Source organism: Schistocerca cancellata, chromosome 9 (genome assembly GCF_023864275.1).
Source record: "Schistocerca cancellata isolate TAMUIC-IGC-003103 chromosome 9, iqSchCanc2.1, whole genome shotgun sequence".
Lineage (NCBI taxonomy): Eukaryota > Metazoa > Arthropoda > Insecta > Orthoptera > Acrididae > Schistocerca > Schistocerca cancellata.
Window position 1 is genome coordinate 100106256 of NC_064634.1, and position 26436 is coordinate 100132691.

The following is a 26436-nucleotide window of genomic DNA, read 5'->3' on the forward strand; positions in this document are numbered from 1 at the left end:
CTATTCACACGTTACATGGGAGAACAGAAATTACGCAAGTCAAAGATAATGTAATGATGAATATGCTACATAGTCCCGATGGTTTCAATGCAGTCTATTGCTGCTGCCATAATGTTTTCGTTTCATATGGTTATTGTGAAGCTTGTAAGTAGAGATTGATGTGAGAAATGACTACGATCGAGCTATGCTGCAGAAATGAGAAAATTGCAAATGTGGTGTGGCGTGGTATTATCTTCATTGTGACACCATGAAGTTACGTTTATGTTCCAATGGAATGTTAGTTTGTTATTTCATTAAACGCCAAGTGGCTTAATAAAGTACAAGAATATCATCAAATTATACGTAACAGAAATGGCAGGTGTGTTCGGCAGTCATGATAAACGGTTTACAATTGATGACGCGTTTGAAGAAGAAAATGATGAGGCTATCAGGGTCTATGGCTCAACCACTGAAAGATCTCCACTAAAGCCAAAAAATCGGAACGTTGTGTCAGAAGACAGTGTTATCGTAAGAATTGACGATCCCAACCGGACTTCAAGAACAATTACAAGCACTGCACCAAGATTTAAAGGCGCTGACGATGTAAGTAGTCTCCACAGTACTCAAAAACCTGTCATTAAATGAACTACAACTAGTATTACATAGGAGATATTTGCTGCTCACAGACCATATCCAGGGACAGCGATTCGCTTATACAGGATGGTGGATTTTATACCGGAATGTTTGATCCTTCCCAGTCATGTTGGCGCCATCCAAAAATACGAGAGAACTGGAAAATGGTTTTGGCTGCTGTTGTGCTACTGATTGTGGGAATAGGTAGGCAAGTAGAATTTACTTTTAGTCACGTAACATTTTGCATAACTTATGCTAACAGTGATGCAGCGGCCTTCGAAAATTAATTTCGGGAAGTTAAACGTAGTAACACAAATTCACATGGTATGAAATATTGACGGCGGATCTATTAAAATAGCTTTTAAGTAGAGGGCTCATCACGGGAGAACAGAATGTATAGGATTGGTGGAAAGAAATGGAAAACTGTAAACTAATGTTATTTGCAGTATGCGGTTTTTTCTGACACAGTGGTATTACAAACTGGTCATGGTAGTCCTTCAAGACTTCATACACGCGTACTATATTATATAATCTCCAATTTACAACTTTCGTCAAACAGGAGTTGTCAAAGAAGTGAAGAAACCTCAATCTACCCCACTGTAGGCCTATAGGTATACTATCTGTCAAACGTTTTATGCCCAGTATTAAATTATAAAAATACTGTATTATTATCGAAGTTCATGTACTCCATCTAAAGACGACTCTAATTATTGTATTTTGTACAGTAAATACCGCATTGTAGTTGTATCCCAAAATCTTCGGTGGTAAAATGTCAGTCAATGTGGAGATGAGATTAATGATCTGAGTTTTAATCTACTATTTTTGATAGTATCAAGTTGGTTAGTATGCTTGTGACAAATTTTCTGATATTTTCCATGAGGAAGAAAACCACCTTTTACTGGGGTAAATGTGTGTTTCAGCTTTGATATTTTACCTCATTTAGCATTTAAAAAAAGTTGAATCTTTGGGTCCACTTGAGCATTCGATACTACTATTTTGCTTTGAGCAATGACATAACTGTTCTGTTGTGTGATGTAATGGTGGCATGTTTTATTTGAAATGGATCATGTTTGCAGAGGGCCTGTTGGAGTGTGTGGTGACACTGTAGTATGGGTTGTTTATTTCTAAGTTGTCTGTGAGTGATTTTGTACTCCTTGAATGTTGTGTTAATAATACAGGAAGAATTTGTATGGTTTGTTTGCAAGCAATTTTGGTGTTGGCATTATGGGCAATAGATTTGTTTGTAATTACTAGTGTGATGCCTTGTTTATGGCTGTTAGTTTTTTGTTGGTTATGAATGTGACAAGGAAGTTCACAAGTTGGACTCTGCGTGCTGTATTGGGAGATGACATGTTGAGCATGATTAAATTCCCACGATTATTTGATTTAATTTCTGAGTATGTGAAGTGTTAAGTTTGTGGAGAAGGTATGAGACTGACCATAGTTGCTTCATCTTGTATTGCTTCCCAGTATATGTGGTGTTGTTGGCAGGATAACTTATGGGATTCTATCTACAGTGGTTTGTGGTTTAACTCTAGGCTTGCTATTTGAGAGATTGTGTTGGTGACATTTTACTTTTGCCTGTTGCTAGATTTGTGTCAGCTGACTTTGGTTCTTAAGTATGTTTTGTGATTTTATTTTTGTATATATGTCTGGTATGCCTGTGTATAAGTTTATGTGCAAAATTGTGTGTTAGTACAACTTTTTGGAATTGTTGTTGTGTGTTGTGAGTTGCAGGCTATACAGTTTACAATAGGCAGCCCATGCGCAAATGTTAGCCATGCCTGTGGGTATATGATTAAGAGCGAACATAGAATTACTTTCAATAATAAAAACTAATCACCTATCTTCATCCACCTACCTCCCTGGCCCCACGATTTAATTAGAAAACAAGAAGTCATATGAAAACTTGATTCACAATTCAGCTGTTCTGCCATCTTAGATTTCCCTGATGGTCCTTTGTAAAGTTTTATCATTGTTGGTAATTATGTCACACTGTGACTGGGAGGGTTGTGTTGAGTTTGTTGTGCCTACTTTGATGATGATGATAGGTTTTTGATATTGGGTATAGTAGCAAGCTTCATTTTCGTGGTAATACGGCCAGGTCAGCTGATATTGATACTGCCTTTCGTTAATTTTTTTGCTTTTTCTACAGTTAGGTGTTCCGTGAGTGGGTCAGTGGAGGTGTTAGATCCCATCTGTCTTCTTTGAACTGTGATGTAAGGGTGGTGTTGTGTGTGATGTCATTAAGAGTGTAGTTCATGAGTTGGTTGTGTTTGTAGATCTCATCTTGTTGTGGTTGGTGGTGTCCTTTGGTGGTGAGTGTTTGTATGGTCTGATTGTTGTGTGGTGTAGTGGGTTCATTTGAGCGCTGTTGTTCACAGTGCACAGTATTTTGGATTGCCTGTGATTGAAGGGCTCAAATTGGTTTGCCGTCTGTCATGCGGTAAGGAGTTTAATGTATTTTGTCGCTTCTTTTGTTAGGTATGGGTACGACTGTAAAATATAACAGTTCGAGGGTGTTTGCGGAGAGAGAGGGGAGGACATGTCCCTCATCAAATTTCTTCAGATGTTTGGAATCCTAGCAGGAATTTTCAAGTGCAGGAGAACATGAGGTTGACGAGAGTTTAGGTGTTTTGGACCAGGGAGTGTTATATGTGGCAGTGCCGAAGGGATCTTTGGCGCTCCATCAGATATGGTACCTGGTTCAAGAAGTCTAGGTTGGCCATGTGAGAGATTTTTTTGATGACTTACTATTTTTGTTATAGATCCTCTTATCAGTTTTGAGACTGGAGTGAGTGAGAGCACAGTTTTAGATTGGTTTTCTTCTCATAGGGAAGTGTTTTCTGAATATGTGAAGTATAGGGGTAAGTAGGGTGGGCCAAGGGTGGTGGTCGAGATAGATGGATCGCAGTTTGGGAAGTAGTAGTACAGGAGGGATAAGTCTCCGGTTGGTTTATGGTTGTAGGGGGCCGTTATTTCGGGGGTGGGGGGGGGGGGGGGGGTATGCGAATTGTGCTTTCAGGGTTTTGGAGGGGCGTATGAAGAGGGAATTGGTGGGGTTAATTGAAGAGTATACAGAGGAGAAGAGTATTGTAGTGTCAGATGCTTTTTCGTTGTATAGGGGGTGGGGAAGAGGGGTCATGATCATTTAGTTGTAAATCATAGTTTAGAGTTCACAAGTTACGAAACTGGGGCATGTACCAATACAATAGAGGAGTTTTGGGGGGGGGGGAGGGGTTAAACCAGTCATAGGGAGGGGGAAGAGGGGCTCATCTAACCTGTAATCTCATTTAGGTGAGTATTGCTGGCGGAAGAGTGTCCCTGGAGAGTGTTGCAATTTTTTCGTTTTTTTGAGGGCAGTTAGTAAGATGTACAGCTGAGAGTGGTTAGTTGAGTGGGTTTTGTATGTGGCGGGGGGGGGGGGGGGTAATGTTTGTGGATTTAGGTGAGGGGGGGGGCTGTTGTATGATTATGTTGCATAGGATATGCTTTGTTGCAGTTGTTTTTGAGCTGTTATGTGTGATTGAGTTTTGTTTATTTGTTGGTGGATTTTTGTTTTTGGGGAGAGGGTGAAGTTTGTTGGTGGATAGTGGGCAGTTTGGGAGTTTCTTTGTGTGTGTGTGTGTGTGTGTGTGTGTGTGTGTGTGTGTGTGTGTGTGTGTGTCTGTGTTTGATTGGGGTGGCTAACCTAGTATGTAGTGCCGGAATTTGTTCGTGGTAAGTAGTCTTTTTAAATATATAGCGAACTGCAGCGTTTTGTGGGGTTTTTCATGATGTGTTATGGGTTTGGTTTTATTTATCATAGGTGTCTGTTTTATTGGTGTCGCCAGCTGTGGTTGGTCTATATCAGCATCCGATTACAATTTTTGTCATCGTAGATGCGTTTTGGTATTGTGAGCTGCTGTTGACCTATATAGGACAAGGGAAGTATCAGATTCCAACTTTTGTTGTTATAGGTGTTGGTTTTGTGATATTGTTAGTTGCGGTCTGATTCTAATTTTTGTAGTTGTTGGTTGTAATTTTGTGGTATTGACAACTGCAGTTGAGCTATGTAGGTGAAGGGAAATGACAGATTCCTGTGGATTTTGTAGGTGTAGTGGAATGTGGGAATTTTATGTTGTTTCTTGTTGTTTTTATGTCGTTTTGCATGGTTTGGGATCATGGTGTGTAGTTTTGTATGATTGTATTTAGTTTGTCCCCAATTTCCTGCGCTTGTCCCGTTAGTTTGATTATATTCCTTGAGGGAGATGTTTTTGTAATATTTGTGGTTTTTGCTCTTTTGATGCTGTTGTTTTGTGTTGGTTGCATCATTGTTGCATTTTGTGTTTTTTTTCTATGAATGCGAATTTTCTTCTGGTCTTTAAATGACTTCGTGTCTGGGCCTGCTACCTAATCAAATTTCAGAAACAGATTTGCTGGGAATGATATGTAGCTGCCATAGGACCACACACCCGCTCTTCACAAGTCTGGGTGAAACTCAGGCAAATTTTTGGCCACCGTCCTCCCACCAGGGTTGCAGAAATTTCTGTGCATGGTGTTGTCCTTACCAATCCAGACTTCGTAGCAGAAAATTTCACTCAACTCTTTGCTCAAGCTTCGGCATTGGCTCAGTATCTGCCTGCGTTTCTTCTCCTGAAAGAGCACTCAGAACGACTGCCTTTGTCTTTTGTTTGTCGCTGCTAGGAGCCATATAATGCCCCATTCAGCGAGTGGGAATTCACCAGCGCCCTCGCCCTTTGTCCCGACATGGCTCCTGGACCGAGCCGTGTACATAACCAGATGCTCCAAACTTATCGGTGGCTGGCCACCATTATATCCTGACCCTCTTCTACCGTCTGTGGAGTGAGGGAGTCTTTCCTACCCAGCAGCAGGAAAGCATTGTTGTTCTGATGTTAAAGCCAGGAAACCCACTTCTTCAGTTGGATAACTACCGTCCAATTAGTAGTACCAACACCCTCTGTAAGCTCCTTGAACTCATGGTGAGTCAGCGGCTTTTTTGGATCCTTGAATCCCGTGACCTTTTGTTATCAACTCAAAGTGGTTTTTGCTGTGGCCACTCTACGGTGGATAACTTGGTCCACCTGGAGTCTGCTATCTGGTCAGCTTTTGCCCATCGGCAACACCTCCTTGCAGTCTTCTTTGATGTGCATAAAGCCTATGACACCACCTGGCACCACCACATCCTCACCACCCTTCGCGAATGGGGCCTTTGTGGTGCTCTGCCCGTTTTTATCCGTACCTTCCTTTCTTGTCGCCCTTTTTGGGTCCGAGTTGGCTCCTCCTACAGCACTCCCCATTGACAAGAAAATGGGGATCCACAGGGTTCCGTACTGAGCGTCCCTCTCTTTCTCATTGCCATTAATGGTCTGGTGACAGCTGTTGGGCCGAGTGTGTCCCCCTCTCCTGACAATTTTTGTATCTGTCACTTCCTCCATAATGGGCGTTGCAGAATGCCATCTACAGGGGGCAATCTCCCAGGCACACTCATGGGCTCTCCCGTAGCTGTCAGTTTTTGGCGGCCAAGTCATCTGTCATGCATTTCTGCCGTCGCCGTACAGTCCATCCCCATCTGGAACTGTTCCTCAATGGTCGGCACCTTGAAGTGGTAAGACACCAATTGCTTCTTGGGTCTGATCTTCAATGCCCGGTTGACATGGCTTCCTCATCTTCGCCAGCTGAAGAGGACGTGCTGGTCCCATCTCAATGTTCCTAGGTGTCTATGCAATACCATCCTGCGATTGTATCAAACATTGGTCCAGACTTGTTTAGACTATGGAAGTCCTGTCTGTGGTTCTGCGTAGTGTTCGACATTGCAGATACTAGACCCCATCCCCCGCTGTAGGATCCGAATTTTGACTGGTACCTTCCGGGAGGCGGGGATTCCACCACTCCGAGTTTTTTGCCAACAACAGCTGATATCTTACGCGCTCTGCATTCACTGCACCCCAAAGCACCCTAATTATGGTCTCCTTTATCCAGACACGGAGGTCACCCTGCCGTAGTAGCGGCCACGATGTGGGCTCACCATGACTGTCCGCATTCAGTCACTCTTTTCTGAGCTCCAGCAATTCCCTTTACCGCCTCTTTTCTCCACTCACACAGTTTCCTTTACCGCCTCTTTTTCTCTGCTCACGCAAGTACCCCTCCGTGGTTTGTCTTTCGGCCGCAGCTCTGTCTTGATCGCTCAATCGATTCAAAGGATTCTGTCCCTCCAATGGCTCTTCACCACCAGTTCTACTGTCTCCTCAGTTCTTTTCAGGGTTCAGAAGTGGTCTATACTGATGGCTCCATGGTTGCTGGCCACACTGGTTTTGCTTACACCTGCGCGCGACGCACTGAACTTCGTTCCTTGTCAGATGGCTGTAGTGTTTTTACTGCAGAATTGGTAGCCATCTTGCGCACACTGGACATATCCGCTCCTGCTCAGGACTATCCTTCACTACCTGTAGTGACTCATTGAGCAGTTTGCATGCTATCGGCCAGTGCTTCCCTCACCACCCATTGGTCATCAGTATCCAGGACTCCCTTTCTCTCCTTGCTCAGTGTAGATGCTCGGTGGTTTTCGTTTGGTCGCCCAGGCCATGTTGGGATTCCTGGCAATGAACTTGCCTATTGACTGGCTATATTAGCTACTACCAGGCCATATCTTGCTATTGGCATTCCAGAAATAGACCTTCGTTCGGCATTATGTCGTCAGGTTTTGGGCCTTTGGTGTACAGAATGGCACACTCTTTCTTCGCTGAACAAGCTCAGGGCGATTAAGGATTCTACAGCTCGGTGGCGGCCCTCCTTATGGGCCTCTCGTAAGGCGTCTGTCGTCCTATGCTGGCTCCGCATTGGCCATACTTGGCTGACTCACGTTTATCTCCTCTGTCGTGAGGACCCCCCCCCCCCCCTCTCTGATGTTGTGGATCGATGTTGACTGTGGCTCACATCTTATTGGACTGCCCCGACTTAGCCACCCTGCGACGGACTTTTAACTTTCCAGACTCGTTACCTCTGGTATTGGCTGACTAGCCTCAGCGGCGGATCTTGTTTTACGTTTTATTCATGATTGGGGTTTTTATCACTTTATTTAAGGCAGGGACCTTCCACCTTATCAGTGAGTGGAGTGGATGGCAGGCCCTCTTGCTCCCCCCTTCACCCCAACTGGATTGGCTTCAACTGGGCTTGGTGGTCCCCGGCCCTCTGCCTTCCTACTCCTTTTTTTATGGGGTCTGTTACATCATGAGCATCTCTCTTGTCTTCTGTGCTTCTTCCTTCATGCCCCTGTCGTTAGTCTCTTTCTTTCTCTCACCTCTTCTACCGCCCATTTCCTTCCTTCCCTGTCAATAGTTTATCATTTTATGGACATTGGTGGGATTTTATCTGTTTTAGTTAATCCAAGGTCGGAGGAACTGATGACCGCGTAGTTTGGTCCCTTCTCCAACCAACCAACCAACCAACAAACTTAATACTATGTCTCCACTAAATCCCAATTTCCCGCAGTATCCCTGTTTCAATATTTGTTAAATTAAGAATTTGTACAATTATTTACTTGATATTTATATTTTCACATTGTGTAGGTGTTTAAGGTTACTGCTCGCTGTCTTGAATGAGCTGCTAAGCCGATTATCTGATAATTGCCACACTTATCATTCACACAATCCTGAAGAAAGCATGGTCTGATATTTTTCAGAAAGTCTATAGATGGGTCTCCAGTATGATTCTACACGTTAATTTGAATAGTCATTTGGGATTGCCACTTCCTCCAGTGATTTTAGGAATTCTGATGGAATGTTACCTATGCCTTCTGCCTTATATGATTGCAAGTACTCCAAAGCTCTATTAAACTCCAATACTGGATCCTCTGCCTCCTGTATTGACTGACATTTCTTCTGTCAGATCCTCGGAGCAGTCCTCCTACTTGTAGAGACCTTTAATCCACTCTTTCCATCTATTCACACTCTTCTTTGTGTTTAATAGTGGAATTCCTCTTTGACCCATAATTTTGATTCCTTTGCTTTCAGTTTCATGAAAGGTTGTTTTGACTTTTCTTAATGCTGAAACAATTCTTCAGATGATCATTTCTTATTAAATTTCTTCACATTTTCCCTGCAACTATTTTGTTTTGACTTTCCCATGGTTCTTACTTATTTCATTCCTAAGTGACTTCTATTCCTGTCTTGTTTTGATCAGTTTAAGAAGTTTTTCTGTTAACCAAAGTTTGTTTGCAGTACCCTCCTTGATGTCTTTGTCCAATGTATGTAACTTCTAATTTTGAAGATGTCCATCCCTCTTCAACTGAGCTACATACATTGGTATCCACCATTGCAATATCTACAGTCTTGGAGAACTTCCAGTGCACTGCATCATTCATCAGTACTTCAGTATCTCACTTCTATACACATTGATTCTTTTGGGCAATTCTCTTAATCTCTGTTTTTCATCATCGTACTAAGTTTTGATCAGTTTATATCTGTGCCAAGGTACACGTTAAAATTCAGTATGATTTTGGAATCTCCATCTGATTAAGATATAATACAGCAGTAATCTTCCCATGACTCTGGGCCTTTGCCAAGTATACTTCCTCCTCTTGTGATTTTTGAGTGGTATGTTTGGAATTACTGACTGAAATTTATTGCAGAAGCCAATTAGTCGCTCTCCTCTCATTCATACTACTGATCCCATACTCTCCCATAACTCTGCTCTCTATCCCTTTCCCTACTGTTGTTTTCCAATACACAATGAGTATTAGATTATCATCACCCTTCATGTACTGAATTACCTATTCAGTATCCTCGTACACTTTTTCTACCTCTCCATCTGCTACTTGCGATGTTAGGATGCATGCCTGAACTACCATTGTTGGTGTTGGTTTGTTATTGATTTTGATAACCCTATCACTGAACTGTTGACAGTAACTCACTCTCTGCTGCACCTTTCTATTTACAACAAATCCTACTCCCATTATATTGTATTCTGTTGCAGATATTACCCTATATTCATCATACCAGGAATCCTTATCTTCTTTCCATTTCACCTCACTAACCTCTGCTATACCTAGATTGAACCTTTGCATTTCTCTTTCCAGATCTGCTATCTTCCCTACCACATTGAAACTCCTGACATTCAGCCCCCCAGGGGGTTCATGGTCCTTTCGTGAGTGTGTGTGTGTGGCGAGCACGGGGCCTCGAGCTATTGCAGCCTTCCTTCTTTCCCGAGCTGTGTTTCCTTGCCCTTGCCCTTCCCCTTCCCCTCCTTTCTTGTCCTTGGTCCTTCCCCTTCGCCCTCTCCTCTCCCCTCTCACTCTTGGTGTCCTTGTTTATGTTGGCCTCGCCATCCTCCTGGTTATGTTGGCTTTGAATTTGGTTTTGTTGTGCAATTACCTCATCCTTTTGGCATCCTCTGGTCCCCCTCTGGGGTTTGACCTCCATTACTAAATTTCTATTCCATAGTGTGAGCCATTTGGGGAAGAGCACCTTACCTAGTGTCTCCGATGTGTGCCCTCCTAGTTCCTTCCACCTTTTCCTCCAGGTCATTGTTTGATGTTGGGGTGCATAGCCAGCACAGTAGCCAGCCTGTGTGGTGGGGTCGTTATGTACCCTTTTGGTTGAGCCTCCTGAAAAAAACAGGGATCACACTTCTGATACCTGAGCTATAACCTCCTCATGTAAGCCTAGGAGTGGTTGCTTGTTGTCCTGGAGCATCGGAACTCCCGGCAATGGCTGCTGTGCCAGACGGCCCTTGCTGTGGCTAGGTGGTGCCCATGGGTCGTATCAGGGCAGACGCTGTGCAAATGACATCCTTACAGGTGCAGAACCCTGACCGTTCTTCTACGGCCATCTCTTTTTGCATGGAAATTATTCTTTTAGTGCTGCTTCTTCCGCCCCTTCGGCCTTCCCTTCCATGGCTACCGCCTGGGAGAAGGGTCTGGCTCGTAAGCTAGGGGTAAAACCTTTCCCACGCTATCTGGTTTGCACCAGGACTGATGGAGATACTTCCACCAATACCAAACCTTTATTTTTGCGGAACACATTGAAGGCAAGTTTGGCAAAGTGGACTCCCTGAGTAAGATGCGGTCGGGTTCGTTGTTGATCAAAACTGCTTCAGCTGCCCAGTCTGTAGCCCTTCATGCCTGTAACCATCTTGGCACAATTCTTGTATCCATTACTCCCCACCAGTCTTTGAATATGGTTCAAGGTGTAATTTTTCACAGGGACCTCAGCCTTCAAACTGATGAGGAACTTGTGGACAATTTCGGACGGGGAGTGTTCACTTTGTTCGGCATGTTCAGAAGGGTCCGAAGGACAATTGCATTGATACTGGTGCCTTTATCCTGGTATTTGAAGGGGTACCATCCCTGAGGTCAAGATTATGGTTTATCTGTGTGATGTGAAGCCGTACATCCCTCCACCTATGAGATGTTTTAAGTGTTTGCGTTTTGGACACGTCTTCCCGCTGTTCGCAGGCCCCTCTCTGTGGTGACTGTGGACGCCCACTCCATGAGGTTGAGTTCCTGTTTTCCCCCTCTTGTGTGTGTTAATTGTCAAGGCAATCATTCTCCACATTCACTGGCTTGCCCAGTTTATAAGAGGGAAAAGAAGATACAGGAGTATAAGTCCCTTGATTGTTTAACCTACACGGAGGCTCGTAAGAAGTATGCACGTCTTCATCCTGTGTCCATGACGTCTAGCAATGCTTTAGTTACATCTTCACCCCTTCCTCCCCCTTCCTTACCTCAGTCCCGAACCCCTCTCCTCCCCCCCCCCCTCCACTGTGGCTCCCAAATCCTCCCCTCCAGGCGCCAGTCCCCCTCCCCAGCCGGAGAACTGTCCCACTTCTTCGGTGCCTGCCGGTCAAGGGCTCCCCTCCCAGAATCCCTCTTCCCACCACTTTCCAGGCCAAAGGTCTATTGCCACACGACGACTACGAGAACCACAGTCAGTGGGCCCCCAGGTCGCCCGATTTTCTGTTCCAGATCTTGCTGCAGCTGGCTACTTTTGGCCGTACAGCCCTCCTCAATCTAAAACAGAAAAGAAGAAGAAACATAAGTCCCTGGACAAGGAGCCTCTGGTGTTGCCAGAGGTCCCGTCCCCAACTTTTCAACCTGATTCTGACCTGTTGTTCATGGATGTCGCCCCCTCCTTACCGGTGATGGGTGGTGACCCGGCGGCATGACTGGCTTTAGCCTGTTCACCTCCCATTTGAGTCATCATTCGGTGGTTATCCAATGGAATTGTAATGGATATTACCGTCACCTTCTGGAGTTGAAATCCCTTATTTCGTTTTACTCTGCAGCTTGTGTGGTCCTACAGGAATCTCATTTTACTGATGATCACTCACCAACCCTCCGTGGGTTCCATGTTTTCTGTCAAAATCGGGTCGGCCCCTTGCGGGCGTCTGGTGGTGTTTGTACATTAGTCCGTACGGATGTTGCTAGCACGTGGATTCCTCTTCAAACTTCTGGAGTCTGAGTTCACAGTTTGTAATCTTTATCTCTCTCCTGACAGAACTTTTACACCTACTGCCTTCACTGCCCTTTTTCAGCAACTTCCTCCTCCTTTCCTCCTTCTCGGGGATTTTAATGCTCATCATCCCTTGTCTGGCTGTGCATTTCCATCTAGTCGGTGTCTTCTCATAGACCAGTTTCTTGCAGACCACGACTTGTGCCTTCTTAATGATGGCTCCCCTACTAATTTCAGTGCTGGTCTTGGTACCTTTTCTGCCATTGATCTTTCTCTTTCTTCTCCCTCCCTCCTCCCGTCATTACACTGGTCGTCACACGACGACCTATGTGATAGTGACCATTTCCCGTTGATTCTCTCGCTCCCTTCCCACTCCCCGATGGACAGGTTACCTCGTTGGTCTTTGCAAAGTGCTGATTGGCCTCTATATACTGCACAGGTTGTTTTTTCTCCCTCTTTGTCGGGTTGTATTGATTATGCCCTATGTGACGTGTCTGACGCGATTGTTTGCACTGCTAGCCTTGCTAATCCGCGCTCATCTAGACCATTTTGCTGCCGGCAAGTCCCGTGGTGGAGTATGACCATTGCCATCGCCATCTGTGATCGCCGTCGAGCTTTGCAACACCTTAAGAGGCATCCATCTGTTGCCAGCCTTATTACCTTTCAATGCCTTCACGCTAAAGCCCGTTACTTAACGAAACAGAGCAAACAGATGTGTTGGGAACTCTTTGTTTCTTCCCTCGGTTATACTGTCCCAATGTCACAGGTATGGGCTACACTTCGCTCTCTCCAAGGTTGCCGTCGGTAGTCTACCCTCCCGGGCCTTCACCTCCCAGATGGCCTTTGCAAGGACGCGTTGATTCTCGCGGAACGACTTGCGACCCATTTTGCAACAGCATCAGCGTAAGCCTCCTATCCGGCTGCTTTCCTTCCCGAGAAACAGCGACCGAAGCTTCTGCCTTATGTTTTACACCATGTCAGTCAGAATCTTCCAACGAACCTTTTACTGAATGGGAACTTCTTTCCGCACTTTCTTCTTCTCATGATACAGCCCCTGGCCATACTCCATTCATAACCAACTGCTTTAACATTTCAGTGCTCCACAACGGCAACATCTTCTCCGGTTCTTTAACCGTATGTGGCTCCAGGGTGACTTCCTTCTCAGTGGAGGGATAGCATTGTGGTTCCTGTCCTTAAGCCTGGTAAGAACCCCCTGTTTGTCGAAAGCTATCGGCCAATTAGTCTGATACACGTTGTTTGCAAGTTACTTAAACAGATGGTAGCCCGTCGGCTCAATTGGGTCCTCGAATCTCGGGATATATTGTCCCCCTTACCAGTGTGGCTTCCGAGAGGGACAGCCTCCAATCAATCATTTACTTTGCTTGGAATCCGCAGTTTGGCAGGCTTTTTCCCAGCGCCGCCATTTGGTTGCAGTATTTTTCGACCTTTTCAAGGCCTATGACATGGCTTGGTGCCATCATGTGTTACTTACACTTCATGAGTGGGGTCTTCAGGGCTCACTCTCGATTTTTTTATCCACCAGTTCCTGTTCTATTGGTTGTTTAGGGTTCGGGTTGGTACTGTTTTTAGTTCTCCATAATCCCAGGAGAATGGCATCCCACAGGGCTCCGTATTGAGTGTACTTCTTTTCCTCATTGCTATAGATGGACTTGGGGCATCTGTCAGTCCTTTGGCCACCCCTGCTTTGTATGCAGATGATTTCTGCTTTTGGGTTGTTCCTCTTCGAAGGACTCCGCAGAGCAGCAGCTCCAGGGAGCAATATGGCGTGCCTTTGCATGGACCCTTTCACATGGGTTTCAGTTCTGTCCTTTAAAATCACAGGTGGTCCACTTCTGTCACCGTACTACAGTCCACCTCGATCCGGAGCTCTACCTCAATGCACAAGGATTACCTGTGGTCTTCTTTTCGACAACAAGCTCACTTGGCTGCCTTATATCAGACTTTTGAAGGTAGGATTTTTCCGTAAACTCCATGTCCTTCGCTTTCTTGCCCACCACGTGGGGTGCGGACCGCTCCATCCTTCTCCGTCTTTATCGGGCTTTAGTGCTGTCTCGCTTGGACTATGGTTGCCAAGTTTATGGTTCAGCTGCTCCTTCCACACTGCGCCTCCTTGATCCGGTCCACCATCGTAGTATCCGTCTGGCCACTGGTGCCTTCCCTAGTAGCCCTTTTCATAGTCTCGTGGTTGAAGCTGGAACCCCCCCCCCACCTTTCTGTTCGGCGGTCCTAGCTTCTGGTTTCTTATGCAATCTCTGTTCGTTCCTTTCCCACTCATCCTTCCTATTCTATCCTGTTCCCAGACTAAGGACGTCCCCCATCTGATTCCCGCCCTTGGGTGGGTTTACCGGTTGGGCTCCGCCTTGCATCTCTTCGCCGTGATTTTCAGTTTCCTTCTTTGTCCTGTCTCCCACGTTCCCTCCTCAACACCACCCCCTTGGTTAGTTCCTTGGCCCTGGATTTGGATGGATCTCCGCCGAGGTCTGAAAAATTCCATTCCCCCAATGGTGTTCCATTGTTTTTTCTTCAGAATTTTATGGGAGTTTCGGGATGCTGTTGTTTTCTACACCGATGGATCTAAATCTGCTGATCTTGTGGGATATGCCTTCACGTCCTCTGTTGATATGGAAAACCATCTCCTACCAACTACATGTGAGGTGTTTACTGCGGAATTGATGGCAGTTTCCCAGGCCCTTACCTTTATTAAACAGTCCCAACTCCACCACGCTTTGCTATGTACGGACTCAATGAGTGGCCTTCAAGCTATTGACCGGTGTTTTTCCCACCATTCCTTGGTCTCGGCCATCCATGACCATCTCGCTGATCTTCACCATGCTGCTTGTTCTGTTGACTTCCTTTGGGTCCCTGTCCATGTGGATATCCCAGATAATGAGCTTGCTGATCATTTGGCTGGGGGAGCAGTCATTGCGCCCCCCCCCTTCTCTGTCAACCCTCCTGTGGCGGATTTACCACTTCACATCAAATCCCACTTCACACAATCATGGGCCAACTCATGGGAGGCTACCGCCCTGTCTAATGAACTTCGTATGATTAAGGTGACACCTGTCCTGTGGCGTTCTTCCTTCCATCTCTCCTGAAAGGACTCGACCACCCTGTATTGTCCCCGCATCGGCCATACCAGGCAGACCCATGGTTTTCTTTTGTGTAATAAGCCACCCCACTTTGTGGTTGTGGAAGCCTTCTAGTCAGTAGCCCACATTTTGGTGGAATGCCTCCTCCTTTTGGCTCTGTGTAGTGTACAGACTTTCCTGCACTTAACCTTTAATATTGGCAGACGATTCCCGGATGGTCAAACTGGTTTTCAGTTTCTTCCATGAAAGTGGTTTTTATTCTCAGTTTTAAAGTTATTAATCTCACTCTGGAGTAAGGGCAGAACAGTGAGGGTTTGGATGTCTCCCACTGTAAGCTGTGTTTGGAGATTCCTGACTCCCCTCCCTGGCCAAGATTCTCTCTTCTTTCCCTTTTACTCTGTTTTTATGACTTTTTAGAATTGGTTTGTCTTCTTTTACAATACGCACTTTTATATTCTAGCGGTTGAACGCTTTTGAATAGCAGGTGGTCTTGCCTGTACTACATCAGAGGTGGGATATTTCCTGCCTTTAGCATAGCCTTGGGGTTGCTCACTTGCTGACTTCCCTCATTTTGTTTTCACCATTGACAACACGACTGCACTTTTACGTTTTTTAGTCTTTTACCTTTTATCGCCGGCCGGAGTGCCCGTGCGGTTCTAGGCGATGCAGTCTGGAGCCGAGCGACCGCTGCAGTCACAGGTTCGAATACTGCCTCAGGCATGGATATGTGTGATGTCCTTAGGTTAGTTAGGTTTAATTAGTTCTAAGTTCTTGGTGACTGATGACCTCAGAAGTTAAGTCTCATAGTGCTCAGAGTCATTTAGTCTTTTACCTTTTATCATTTTGACTTTTCTAAGATTTCAATCTGTCTGAATGAACCACATTTGAAACAAGGGAACTGATGACCTTGCTGTTTAGTCCCTTCAACCCCAATCACTCAATCAACCAACCAACCAACCTGACATTCAGTACACAGACTGGTAGGATGTTAACGTTCCTTGATCACTGAATCTTTTTCTCGTGGTTACCTCCTCCTTGATCGTTCCCTTTTGAAGATTTTAATGGGGACTAATCCAGAAACATTACTGCTTTGATCTTGTGAAAACTTTTTATTTGATTACCAAGATTGCTATGTTAACATATTACTGGTTTTGGCAGTATAAATTGCATATTCAGATCTATAAAAGAAAATATGCTGAGATTACAGGCATCAAGCAATATAAAAACACAGTAGAGCACACACAAAAACTCAATGACATGAGCTTAAATACCAATAAACCAGAAAGTGGTTGTTATGTTGTACAGTGATTTAAACAACTGTCACAAGAACAACATTCATTATTCTGTAAGATAATAAACCTCATAAAATTCTGTTTGTATGGACGGACGCAATCCAGAGTCGAAATACAACAATAAATACATCTAATAAATAACATTACATAAAAATATACCACAAGAAAATCGAGCCATTACAATAACATACCAGATGTGCCGTCTAAATGTATGTACAACTTAGAGTTTGTATGGCATGAACAAAAAGGATACATGCTGCATAATGTTGTTTCATGGTTTAATGCCATGTTAGCTACAACAGTAATTGAGGGCCAGACCTAGAGTACAATGGAAACAATTAGTGCTGAGAGGTACCACCAGGTGGTGATTCACAGTGCACATCATCAATTAGAAATAATGTTATAAGGGTCCCATGTTTGTATAACCAGAGACTGTGGGCGTGTGTGTGTGTGTGTGTGTGTGTGTGTGTGTGTGTGTGTCGTCTACTTCTGATGAAAGCTTTGATGGCCAAAAGCTCACTTTCTGACAGGTTTTTTTTCCTATCTGCGACTCAGCATCTCTGCTATATGGTAAGATGGTAAGTAGCAGCTATCCTTTTCATGTGTAATTTTTATGGATACCAGCACTTACGGGAGTGTGGATGGCTGATTTAGCACGTACTGAAACAAAGGATGCATTTAGCTTACCCATACTGGAATCAGCTGTGTTGCGTCATGAAATGTAATCATACTATTGTTGAGGTGACCAATCACTCGATTGGGAGACTGAGTGGAGAGAGATGATGGTTAATAAAATTAACTAAGTGGTTGAGGTGGAACATATTCCTGCTACTCAAATCATAACACAACGACATTTGTGTGATGTATATGAGGCAACGAGATTAGACCCCCCAGGGGGTCAACAACTCTTTTGTGGATACGTGCATAGCGAACATGGGACCCTGAGCTAGTGTGGCCCTCCTTCCTTTCCGGGCTGCATACCTTCCTTTTCCACATCCTTCCCCATCCCCCATCTTCCCCCCCCCCCCCCATCCCCTCACCTCCGCCTCTTCCCTTCCCTTTCTCCCCCTCTTGGAGTATGTTTAGTGCCTACGTCCATAGACGGACGCTCGAAACTGTAAAACAGTCTCTCTTCTTCGCTTTCTCTACTGGCAAGTCTTTGTCCTTCCTTTGTCCTCTTTTCCTTACGCCGGCCGGAGTGGCCGAGCGGTTAAAGGCGCTACAGTCTGGAACCGCACGACCGCTACGGTCGCAGGTTCGAATCCTGCCTCGGGCATGGATGTGTGTGATACCTTTAGGTTAGTTAGGTTTAAGTAGTTCTAAGTTCTAGGGGACTTATGACCATAGCAGTTGAGTCCCATAGTGCTCAGAGCCATTCATTCTTTTCCTTACCTCTTCTCTTTACCATTTTCTCCGATGCGGCGTTTGAGACCTCTCGTCTTTCCTTTCCTTTCCTTTTCTTTGTTCCTCCCTTTTTCTTTGTTCCTCCCTTTTTCTTTGTTCCTCCCTTTTTCTTTGTTCCTCCCTTTTTCTTTGTTCCTCCCTTTTTCTTTGTTCCTCCCTTTTTCTTTGTTCCTCCCTTTTTCTTTGTTCCTCCCTTTTTCTTTGTTCCTCCCTTTTTCTTTGTTCCTCCCTTTTTCTTTGTTCCTCCCTTTTTCTTTGTTCCTCCCTTTTTCTTTGTTCCTCCCTTTTTCTTTGTTCCTCCCTTTTTCTTTGTTCCTCCCTTTTTCTTTGTTCCTCCCTTTTTCTTTGTTCCTCCCTTTTTCTTTGTTCCTCCCTTTTTCTTTGTTCCTCCCTTTTTCTTTGTTCCTCCCTTTTTCTTTGTTCCTCCCTTTTTCTTTGTTCCTCCCTTTTTCTTTGTTCCTCCCTTTTTCTTTGTTCCTCCCTTTTTCTTTGTTCCTCCCTTTTTCTTTGTTCCTCCCTTTTTCTTTGTTCCTCCCTTTTTCTTTGTTCCTCCCATTTTCTTTGTTCCTCCCTTTTTCTTTGTTCCTCCCTTTTTCTTTGTTCCTCCCTTTTTCTTTGTTCCTCCCTTTTTCTTTGTTCCTCCCTTTTTCTTCGTTCCTCCCTGTGCTTGTCTGAAGGCCGACCCACGCATTCCCATGCGTAGCTGGTGACGGGGTAACGCGTAATTTCCCGCCCCGGGTAGACAGGTAGGACATGTACGTACCCCCTGGTAACGTCCAGGCCCAGGGAGGGGTGATTACCCGAGCTGATACCTTCTGAAAGTACCGATTGGTCCCTCCGACCATTTCTCGGGAGGTGTGACCAATTACCTAAGGCGTGAGTGCCCTCAGATAGGGCCCTCCACAAGGAAGGAGCGCGCCATCGGAGATGCCGGTAACCATGGGGGATACTTCCGCAATGGTTTCCTCATCATCTACTATGTCTGCTCACAAGCAAAAGTTCAATGAGTCTCAGCCACGGACAATTCTTCCATCGTTGCCACATTTCCTTGTTTCTCGGTCGGAGGAAGGTCAAGACTTCTCTACAGTCAACCCTTTCATTATTCAGAAAGGTGTCGACGCAATTGCTGCTCCTGTAAAGTCTTGTTTCCAATTACGAAATGGCACCTTGTTGTTAGAAACAGTCAGTGCCCTCCAGGCACAAAAATTGCTGCGTACTTCACTGCTCCACACCGTCCCTGTCTGGGTGGAAGCGCACCACACTTTAAATTCATCATGTGTGGTCGTTTATACAAGCTTCCTTGACGGATTGTCTGACGAGGACATTCAAAACTACCTGTCTGACCAGGACGTAACGGCTGTTCGAGTCATGAAAAGGGTTGACAAGAACATCGTTCCAACCCGTATTCTTGATATTTGACAGAGTTCAACTTCCATCGACCATAAAAGCAGGCTATGAGATAATTTCCGTTCGCGCTTACATCCCAAACCTTATGCGTTGCTATTGCTGTCAGCGGTTCAATCATACCGGCCAGTCATGTTCCAATCCAGCCAAATGTGTTACGTGCGGCAAAGATGCCCATGAGGGTGCTTGTCCACCTCCATCCCCTCGTTGCATCGACTGTATGGGTGACCACACTGCTTCCTCTAGAGATTGCCCCATTTTTAAAGACGAACGGCTCATTCAGGAAATCAGAGTGAAGGAAAAGGTGTCGACCTTTACTGCTCGAAAGTTATTCGTCAGTCGAAAGCCCACTGTGCCTCACACAGGTAAATACAGCACTGTCCTTTCCTCTCCTTGGCCAACAAAGGAGGCAGCCACGCAGACTTGTGATCTCACCTTTAGTGCCACGTTGTCAGATCGGCCAGCGCAAAGATCGCCCGTTCAACCTCTCCACTCCCACCTACTCCCTCTATGGCTCACCCTTCATTGGGCTCAGCTAAATCCCGAGACTCAAAATCAGACACTTGGACTTCCAAAAAAGAGCCTACTCGTGAAGATTTTTTTACGTACCCCGACTTTGCAACCATCGATTCCTCCTTCCTCTCAACGTCCTGTTTCCATGAAGGCTAATAAGAAACCCAGTTCCTCTCCTTCACCGCCACAGCGTGTCTCATCTACAGCACCACCTGGTGGTAACCGCCCTCAGCCGTCTTCTGTGGTGCCGAGGTGCACTGCTGGCGACCGATCAACCGGCCGATCGGTGGTGGCAGGAGCTGCTCCCGAACAACCTATGGATCAGGATCCTCAGCCTTTGGCTGAATGCCATTCCATGCTGTCAGCCGCCAGCTCTGAGCAGTCGTTGAGTTGAGGGCAATCTTGGTCACATTCTTTCCTTTTTTGTCCACCCTATGTCCATTATCCATTGGAATATCTGCAGCATTCGAGCCAATCGGGATGAATTGTCGATCCTCTTACCATCCTACTTGCCAGTCATCTTCTGTCTTCAGGAAACAAAGCTGCATCCCCACGATCTCTTTGTTTTCCCCCATTTTCAGTCAGTCCGATATGACCTCCCCTCTGTTGAAGGCACTCCAGCACATGGAGGACTCATGATTCTTCTCCATGATACTCTCCATTATTACCCAATCCCCTTAAACAGTTCCTTCCAAGCTGTCGCTGTCCGTCTTTCCCTTTCTGGATACGCCTTTTCTCTTTGTACTGTATACATTCCATCGTCCACACCACTGGCATCTACCTGGTCAGCTTCCGCCCCCCTATTTGCTGGTTGGGGACTTCAATGCCCACCACCCGCTTTGGGGATCTCTGTGTCCTTGTCCGCATGGCTCACTGTTGATAGACATCTACCACCAAGTGGATCTTGTTTGCCTCAACACTGGGGATCCTACATTTTTGTCTGCCTCTACAACAAATTTCTCTCATTTGGACCTTTCGGTCGGTACTGTTCTGCTAGCTCAGCGCTTCGAATGGTTCGCTATTGCTGATACACACTCGAGTGACCACTTTCCATGTGTCCTTCGATTGCAGCCACAACTGCCATATATGTGCCCAAGATGCTGGAAGTTTGCCCAAGCTGATTGGACACTTTTTTTGTCTCTAGCGACATTCGATGACAGTCACTTTCCTAGCGTCGACGATGAGGTCACTCATATTACAGAAGTTATTCTTATGGCTGCGTAACGTTCCATACCTCGCACCTCCGATTTTCCCCGGCACCCACCAGTTCCTTGGTGGAACCTTTCTTCCGTCCAGTGTCTTGTTTTCCTATCTAGGGACCGCGATCATGATTTGGAACAGCAGGGATTTTCCTCGAGTGGATAAAGATGAAACATTTTCAAAAAGGCTGTCAGTATTTACTGATCTTATCTCTGCAGTTTGTCCCAGAGCCTTATTCCCTAAACCAGCAACAACAGTGGGTTGTCCCCCTGCATCACTGCCTGCAACATCTTTGTCAGTGCCTTCACCATCATTTGGCAGAACAAGTACAAATTCAAGCTCCTGAATGTATCAAATATGTCAAAGTTTCATCATCATCATCATCATCTGTGGAGAACGGGATATTTAGAACCTTACTGAATTAATTATTGAAAGTCAAATTTTTGTTGTCCCTGGAAGGTGTTATATAGACAGTCTGCAGCTGGGGCTCTGCCGTGGGTTAGTCGTCTACTAATACAGGTTAAAATTGTACCTACACGAACTGCATTTACTACATGGGAAAATTTCTTAACAAGAGTTAAGATAGTCCTGCAGTGTTAAATGTAGAATTAAGTTCATTTAACACAATTGTAGGCAAATAAATTTAATGCCAGCTATGTACACTTGAAATATGTATTTGAATACTGACCTTGTAAGATATGGATGCATTCCCCGTCACAGCACATTGTCACGCATATGATCCATACAACAAGCAACAGACCAAATCGTCTTCCTGTATCTCCGGCATGCTGGGATTGAAACAAGTTTGCAACTTTTATGTGACCACAATAAATGTTAGAGGAATCATTTTAAGTTGCATAGGAAGTTTTATTTATTTATTGATGACTAGTTTCAGGTAGCTTGTCAGTTATCAAACCATCTACATACTTAAGTCTTTTATTACAACCAAATGGCCACAAAACCTATAAGCATAGCAGTATACAATGTTGTGTACGTGCATGAATATCACTGTTGGTTGAAACATTTTGAAATTGGACTTCTGCAAACAGGTGGTATTTTTGTTACTAAAATGGGTATAATAATGACTCAGGAAGGACTGAAAGATCAGAAGTTGGGCTGGTGTATTTAATCATCCTTAGCATGGCTTTTGGAATTTTATTACAGCATTGACGTGTATCATATGATTGAAATATTCTAAAATGTCATTAAGTTTTGCTTAGTGGATTAGGTTGTACACCCGTTTCCCAGTTGTGACAGAGAATAATTTGTTCTTCGTTCTGGTTTCTGTCTTGTCTCGAGAGTTTTTTTATATATTGTTTGTTTCTCATTACATTTTTCTCAGAAATTTATTTCTGTATGCCAGTGAAAAATTTTATTGAAATAATAAAAATAAAAAGAATGTATTTGAAAAATACTCTAGACCCAAAGATTCAACTTTGCCATCAAATGTTTGTGTTTGCGAGTCCTGCTCCAGTTGACAGTTTCAGCAGCTGATTGGTTAAGTTCTCTCATATGCTGTATGTGTCATTACTCATTAATAAACATATCATCAAATTTCAAGGGCATTTGTGAATTTTTTGCTTTAGCTTGATTATTTGTGTTACAAATAATCTTTGAAGATACTAATGATCTGGAATAATGGATTCTTGTTTTGCATTTACAGGTTTATTAGTGACAGGAGTTGTAGTGGTCTGCATTCCAGAGTCAGGTATACAAGGTTTTGTATTTTTCTTGGCTGGTTTCATATGTTTTATACCTGGAGCGTACCATGTTGTCTATATTTACTGGGCTGTGAAAGGCAAACGTGGCTACGATTTCTATCACTTGCCTTTGTTCAACTGAAACGTATGAATACCATGTCAAAGTTCACATTTTTTGCACATAGCCTCAGGATGTTCAAATTAAATAAAATACATCAATTGTACTTTTTTAACAGAAGACTACTGAAATTGTCTTTCATTGTGTCATGTTCCTTTTACTAAAGTTAACTAGTCATTAATAAAAATTATGTGGGTACAGTGTAATCAAAAGCCTGTATCTTAAAAAGCAGTTTGGAACAATTGTAGAAGCAATTTTTCTGATCAACTTCATTTGAACTCAAAAGGTGTCTTTTCTTGCCTATATAAAGCCTCAACATTGACATTTATACTTCAATTTGTGACTCTTCTGCCTATAACTATAACAGTGTATTGACAATTCATAATTTGAAATAAATGGCCTTGAAATGTGTGATAATTTTGACAGTTTGTTCTAATATTTATGTACTTGACTATTATGCAGCTAAAGGACTTTAATTGTCTGTGAAAAACTATTTTGTTATTGTATTATAATTTTGTACAGTATTTGTTACATGTGTGTTTTAATATATGACTGTTGTCCACTTATTGTAAATAATTGATACATGCTCACAGATTTGCTGAATTATGATACTGTGATTTGATTGAAAGTAGTTTTGTAATGTATTGTCAGTCACTTGAGAAGTCTGAAAACCATGGATTATCAGCTTGTAAATATTTGATATTATTCCTGTTCTCACTATCATGAAATTATGTCTTGGAATTTGAGCTTATATCAAACATAAGTTATATGTATGTACATAATTAATTGTGTTGGGCTTTATAGCCTGATAAATTGGACTGTGTGACAATTTTTAATGGGCTGAGTGAATCTTCTGTGGCCTAACGACTGAAGTGCTTATATATAATTAGCCTACCTCTTGAAAATAAGCAGGATTTTGGAAATGGTAAGAAATTGTGCTGCAGCTGTTGTAACCATCAGTGCATAAATGTGTTATTATGTATTACTAACCTTTGTTTGGTAATATAAAGCACATTTCTGGCATTCCACAATTATTTTGCTATAGGCCCAATTGAAAACAAGCTGTGGAATTGAAAGTAGTATAGATTTTTATTAAGATATGTGGAGGACTGTGAAAGTCTTAGTCAGAAAATGTAACAGTATGTGTTAGCACTCATGCTACCTGGGAATTCTGCTTGTGGAAGTAAAATTCATAGTTAGTGGCATGAAGTACACGGGTATCTTGTTATCCACTTGCTAATTATTGTCTGCAGTCAAAGGTGTTTGCCCCCTTGGAATTGTATCTTTACATATTTCTTCACTTAACAGCAGTTGTAGTCTCTATTGCTTCATTAATTTTTTGGTAACTAAAATATCTACTGAAAGAAAGTCCATCCTCTACTTCATGCTATGCTGTGAAGATACCTTGCATTAAATGTGCAAGATGGGAATGCCCAAGATTTTGTCATACTGCAGTATGGCTGTGGCAAGACTGAAATACCTCCTGTTTGTAAGTTAATTTAAGTTACTGCTTCCATTACATCGAAAAGTTTCATTCCTGTATAACATTTGTAAGTGACTATATATTTGAAGCTATTTCTGTGCTCTACAATTCTTTATACTCATTTTTGTGCGTTTTTAATAATAAAAAGAAGTCAATAAATTTATGAACATACACACACAAAGGGCAAATTGTACCCTGATTGTGCCTATCTCTAAGTTGCATATTTAAAGTAATTTAGCTAAGATATTGCCTTGCCAAATGAAGTGCTGTATGTCGAAACAACTTTGGCGGTCATGTTGTTTGAAATCCATTCCACGCATGAAAATCTTTGTTTGAATAACGGACCCATGTTTTGTCTGTAACCCGCATCGTATTTCCTTCTACTAGTGGTCTCTCTCACTGACTTGTGCGAGAGGGGGCTGAATGTTTGTTTCGACTCGGTCAACATTGTGACTAAGGTATAAAAGTTGTGTTTAAGAAAGTTGCTGGCTATGAGAACAGTATCTGCTTTGTTTACCAGACATTTGAAGTGCCATATTGCAGATCAGCCCTCTATTTCACAGCTAATGGCAGAGGAGACTTTGCCTTACTGTATTCTTGCCATCTTTGTATAACATTTAAATACCTCCTCATTGTTTGTGAAATTGGTGTATATTTTGTTGTTTTTAATAGTATAAGAGTTGTTTTTTCCCAGATAATACTGCTGCTAATCATGTTATAACCTCAATGTAACCTGCTGCTATTGCTTGTGCAGGTCCTGTTTTCTGTCTTTTCAACACTCAATATGAACTAAATTTTGTATTATGCCTCAGATGTCAGTTTTGTGAACAAGTTACAGAAGTGTAAAAGACGTGAATTATTTCTAGGTATTACAGTGAATGATATGATATATATATATTACTAATTGTATCAGCATTGGTTGCTTAGTTTTTCTCATATGAGTATGTTTTTGTACAGCAAAACGTAGGTGAGAGTGTTAAACAATATTTTGTTGTTATATGTAACAGTAAATCTTGTTTAATAGTGTTTGTTGATTTAGGAGAAAGGAAATTGAATCTATCCACATTAAATTTACATTGCTGGACGAGTCATTTCTTGTTAATATTGCTACTTACTTCTGGCCAATGTATAATGCATTAAACAATACTCACACTTTACAAGATAATATTACTATTATTATGGTTGTTGTTAAACATGATAGAGAATTGCTTTCCTGGCTGCTGCAAAGCAAATACATGCCCACAGTTCACCACTATCCAACTGTGTTGTCACTTGTTTAGTATGTTAGAGTTCGCTATGTAAATTTTTCAGGTCCATTGTTTTAAAAAGTGTAACATAAATCACAGTAAAGCAGTATGTTTTTCTTTCTTGGTGTTCATTTTTCTTTTCAATCCCACCAAAATAAAGTATTTCTCATTCTGTTAAAGGTAATGTACTGAAATATGTTAGCTTCATCAAGAGCAATAAACTACCTTTTTTGATATATTGAGATTGCATTCATTTAACATTGTAGTAGCGACATTTGACTGGTGCTCCCCCATATGTATCCGCCACTGGTTGCAGATGGCTGCATATTTAGCAGAAGACATATTATGGACTTCCAAACCATGGAAGCCAAGATAAATGCTTACACTGTATCAGAATGTAAAATAACATTACTTGTGTTTACAGCTTTCACTTTTAATTGGATTGGAATGTCTGGCTACTGTATTGCTTTTTTTTAATTCCCTGTACCATCTGTGCAACTTCAGTGTTCAGAGGAAGTAAATCACAAATATGCAACATAATACATACTATTGTTTGATCAGTGGTTTGGGTATGCGTAAAAAGCTGAGAGGCTTCATTGACAAAGTTATACAGAGCTTATGGGCTTAAAGACACAACAAATCTACGCAAACTGCTGTATATGACTGTATTTTGATGATATTAGATCTTTAGTATACAAAACAACCAACAGGCATATTTCTAGACCTGTCAGTGGGTTTTTAACATAGTGGATCATAAATAATTGCTGCCAAAAATTGTATAGCATGGTATCAGAAGACGCAAACAAATGGATTGTTACTCCTAAGCAGCTGATTACAGAAGAAACACAAAAGCATCTCGAGTCACTAACTGAATTTCTATATGGAAGTCGAGCAAGGTGTGCC

At 43.2% G+C, this 26436-nt stretch overlaps 1 protein-coding gene across 1 annotated transcript; it reads left to right on the forward strand.

The window, feature by feature from the left end:
* Positions 1-9: 9 nt before the first annotated feature.
* Positions 10-25653, forward strand: LOC126101632 (uncharacterized). Its single transcript, XM_049912318.1, has 3 exons — positions 10-582; positions 666-816; positions 22649-25653. The coding sequence occupies exons 1-3, from the start codon at positions 352-354 to the stop codon at positions 22825-22827; spliced, it is 561 nt and encodes a 186-aa protein (XP_049768275.1). The 5' UTR covers positions 10-351; the 3' UTR covers positions 22828-25653.
* Positions 25654-26436: the final 783 nt, after the last annotated feature.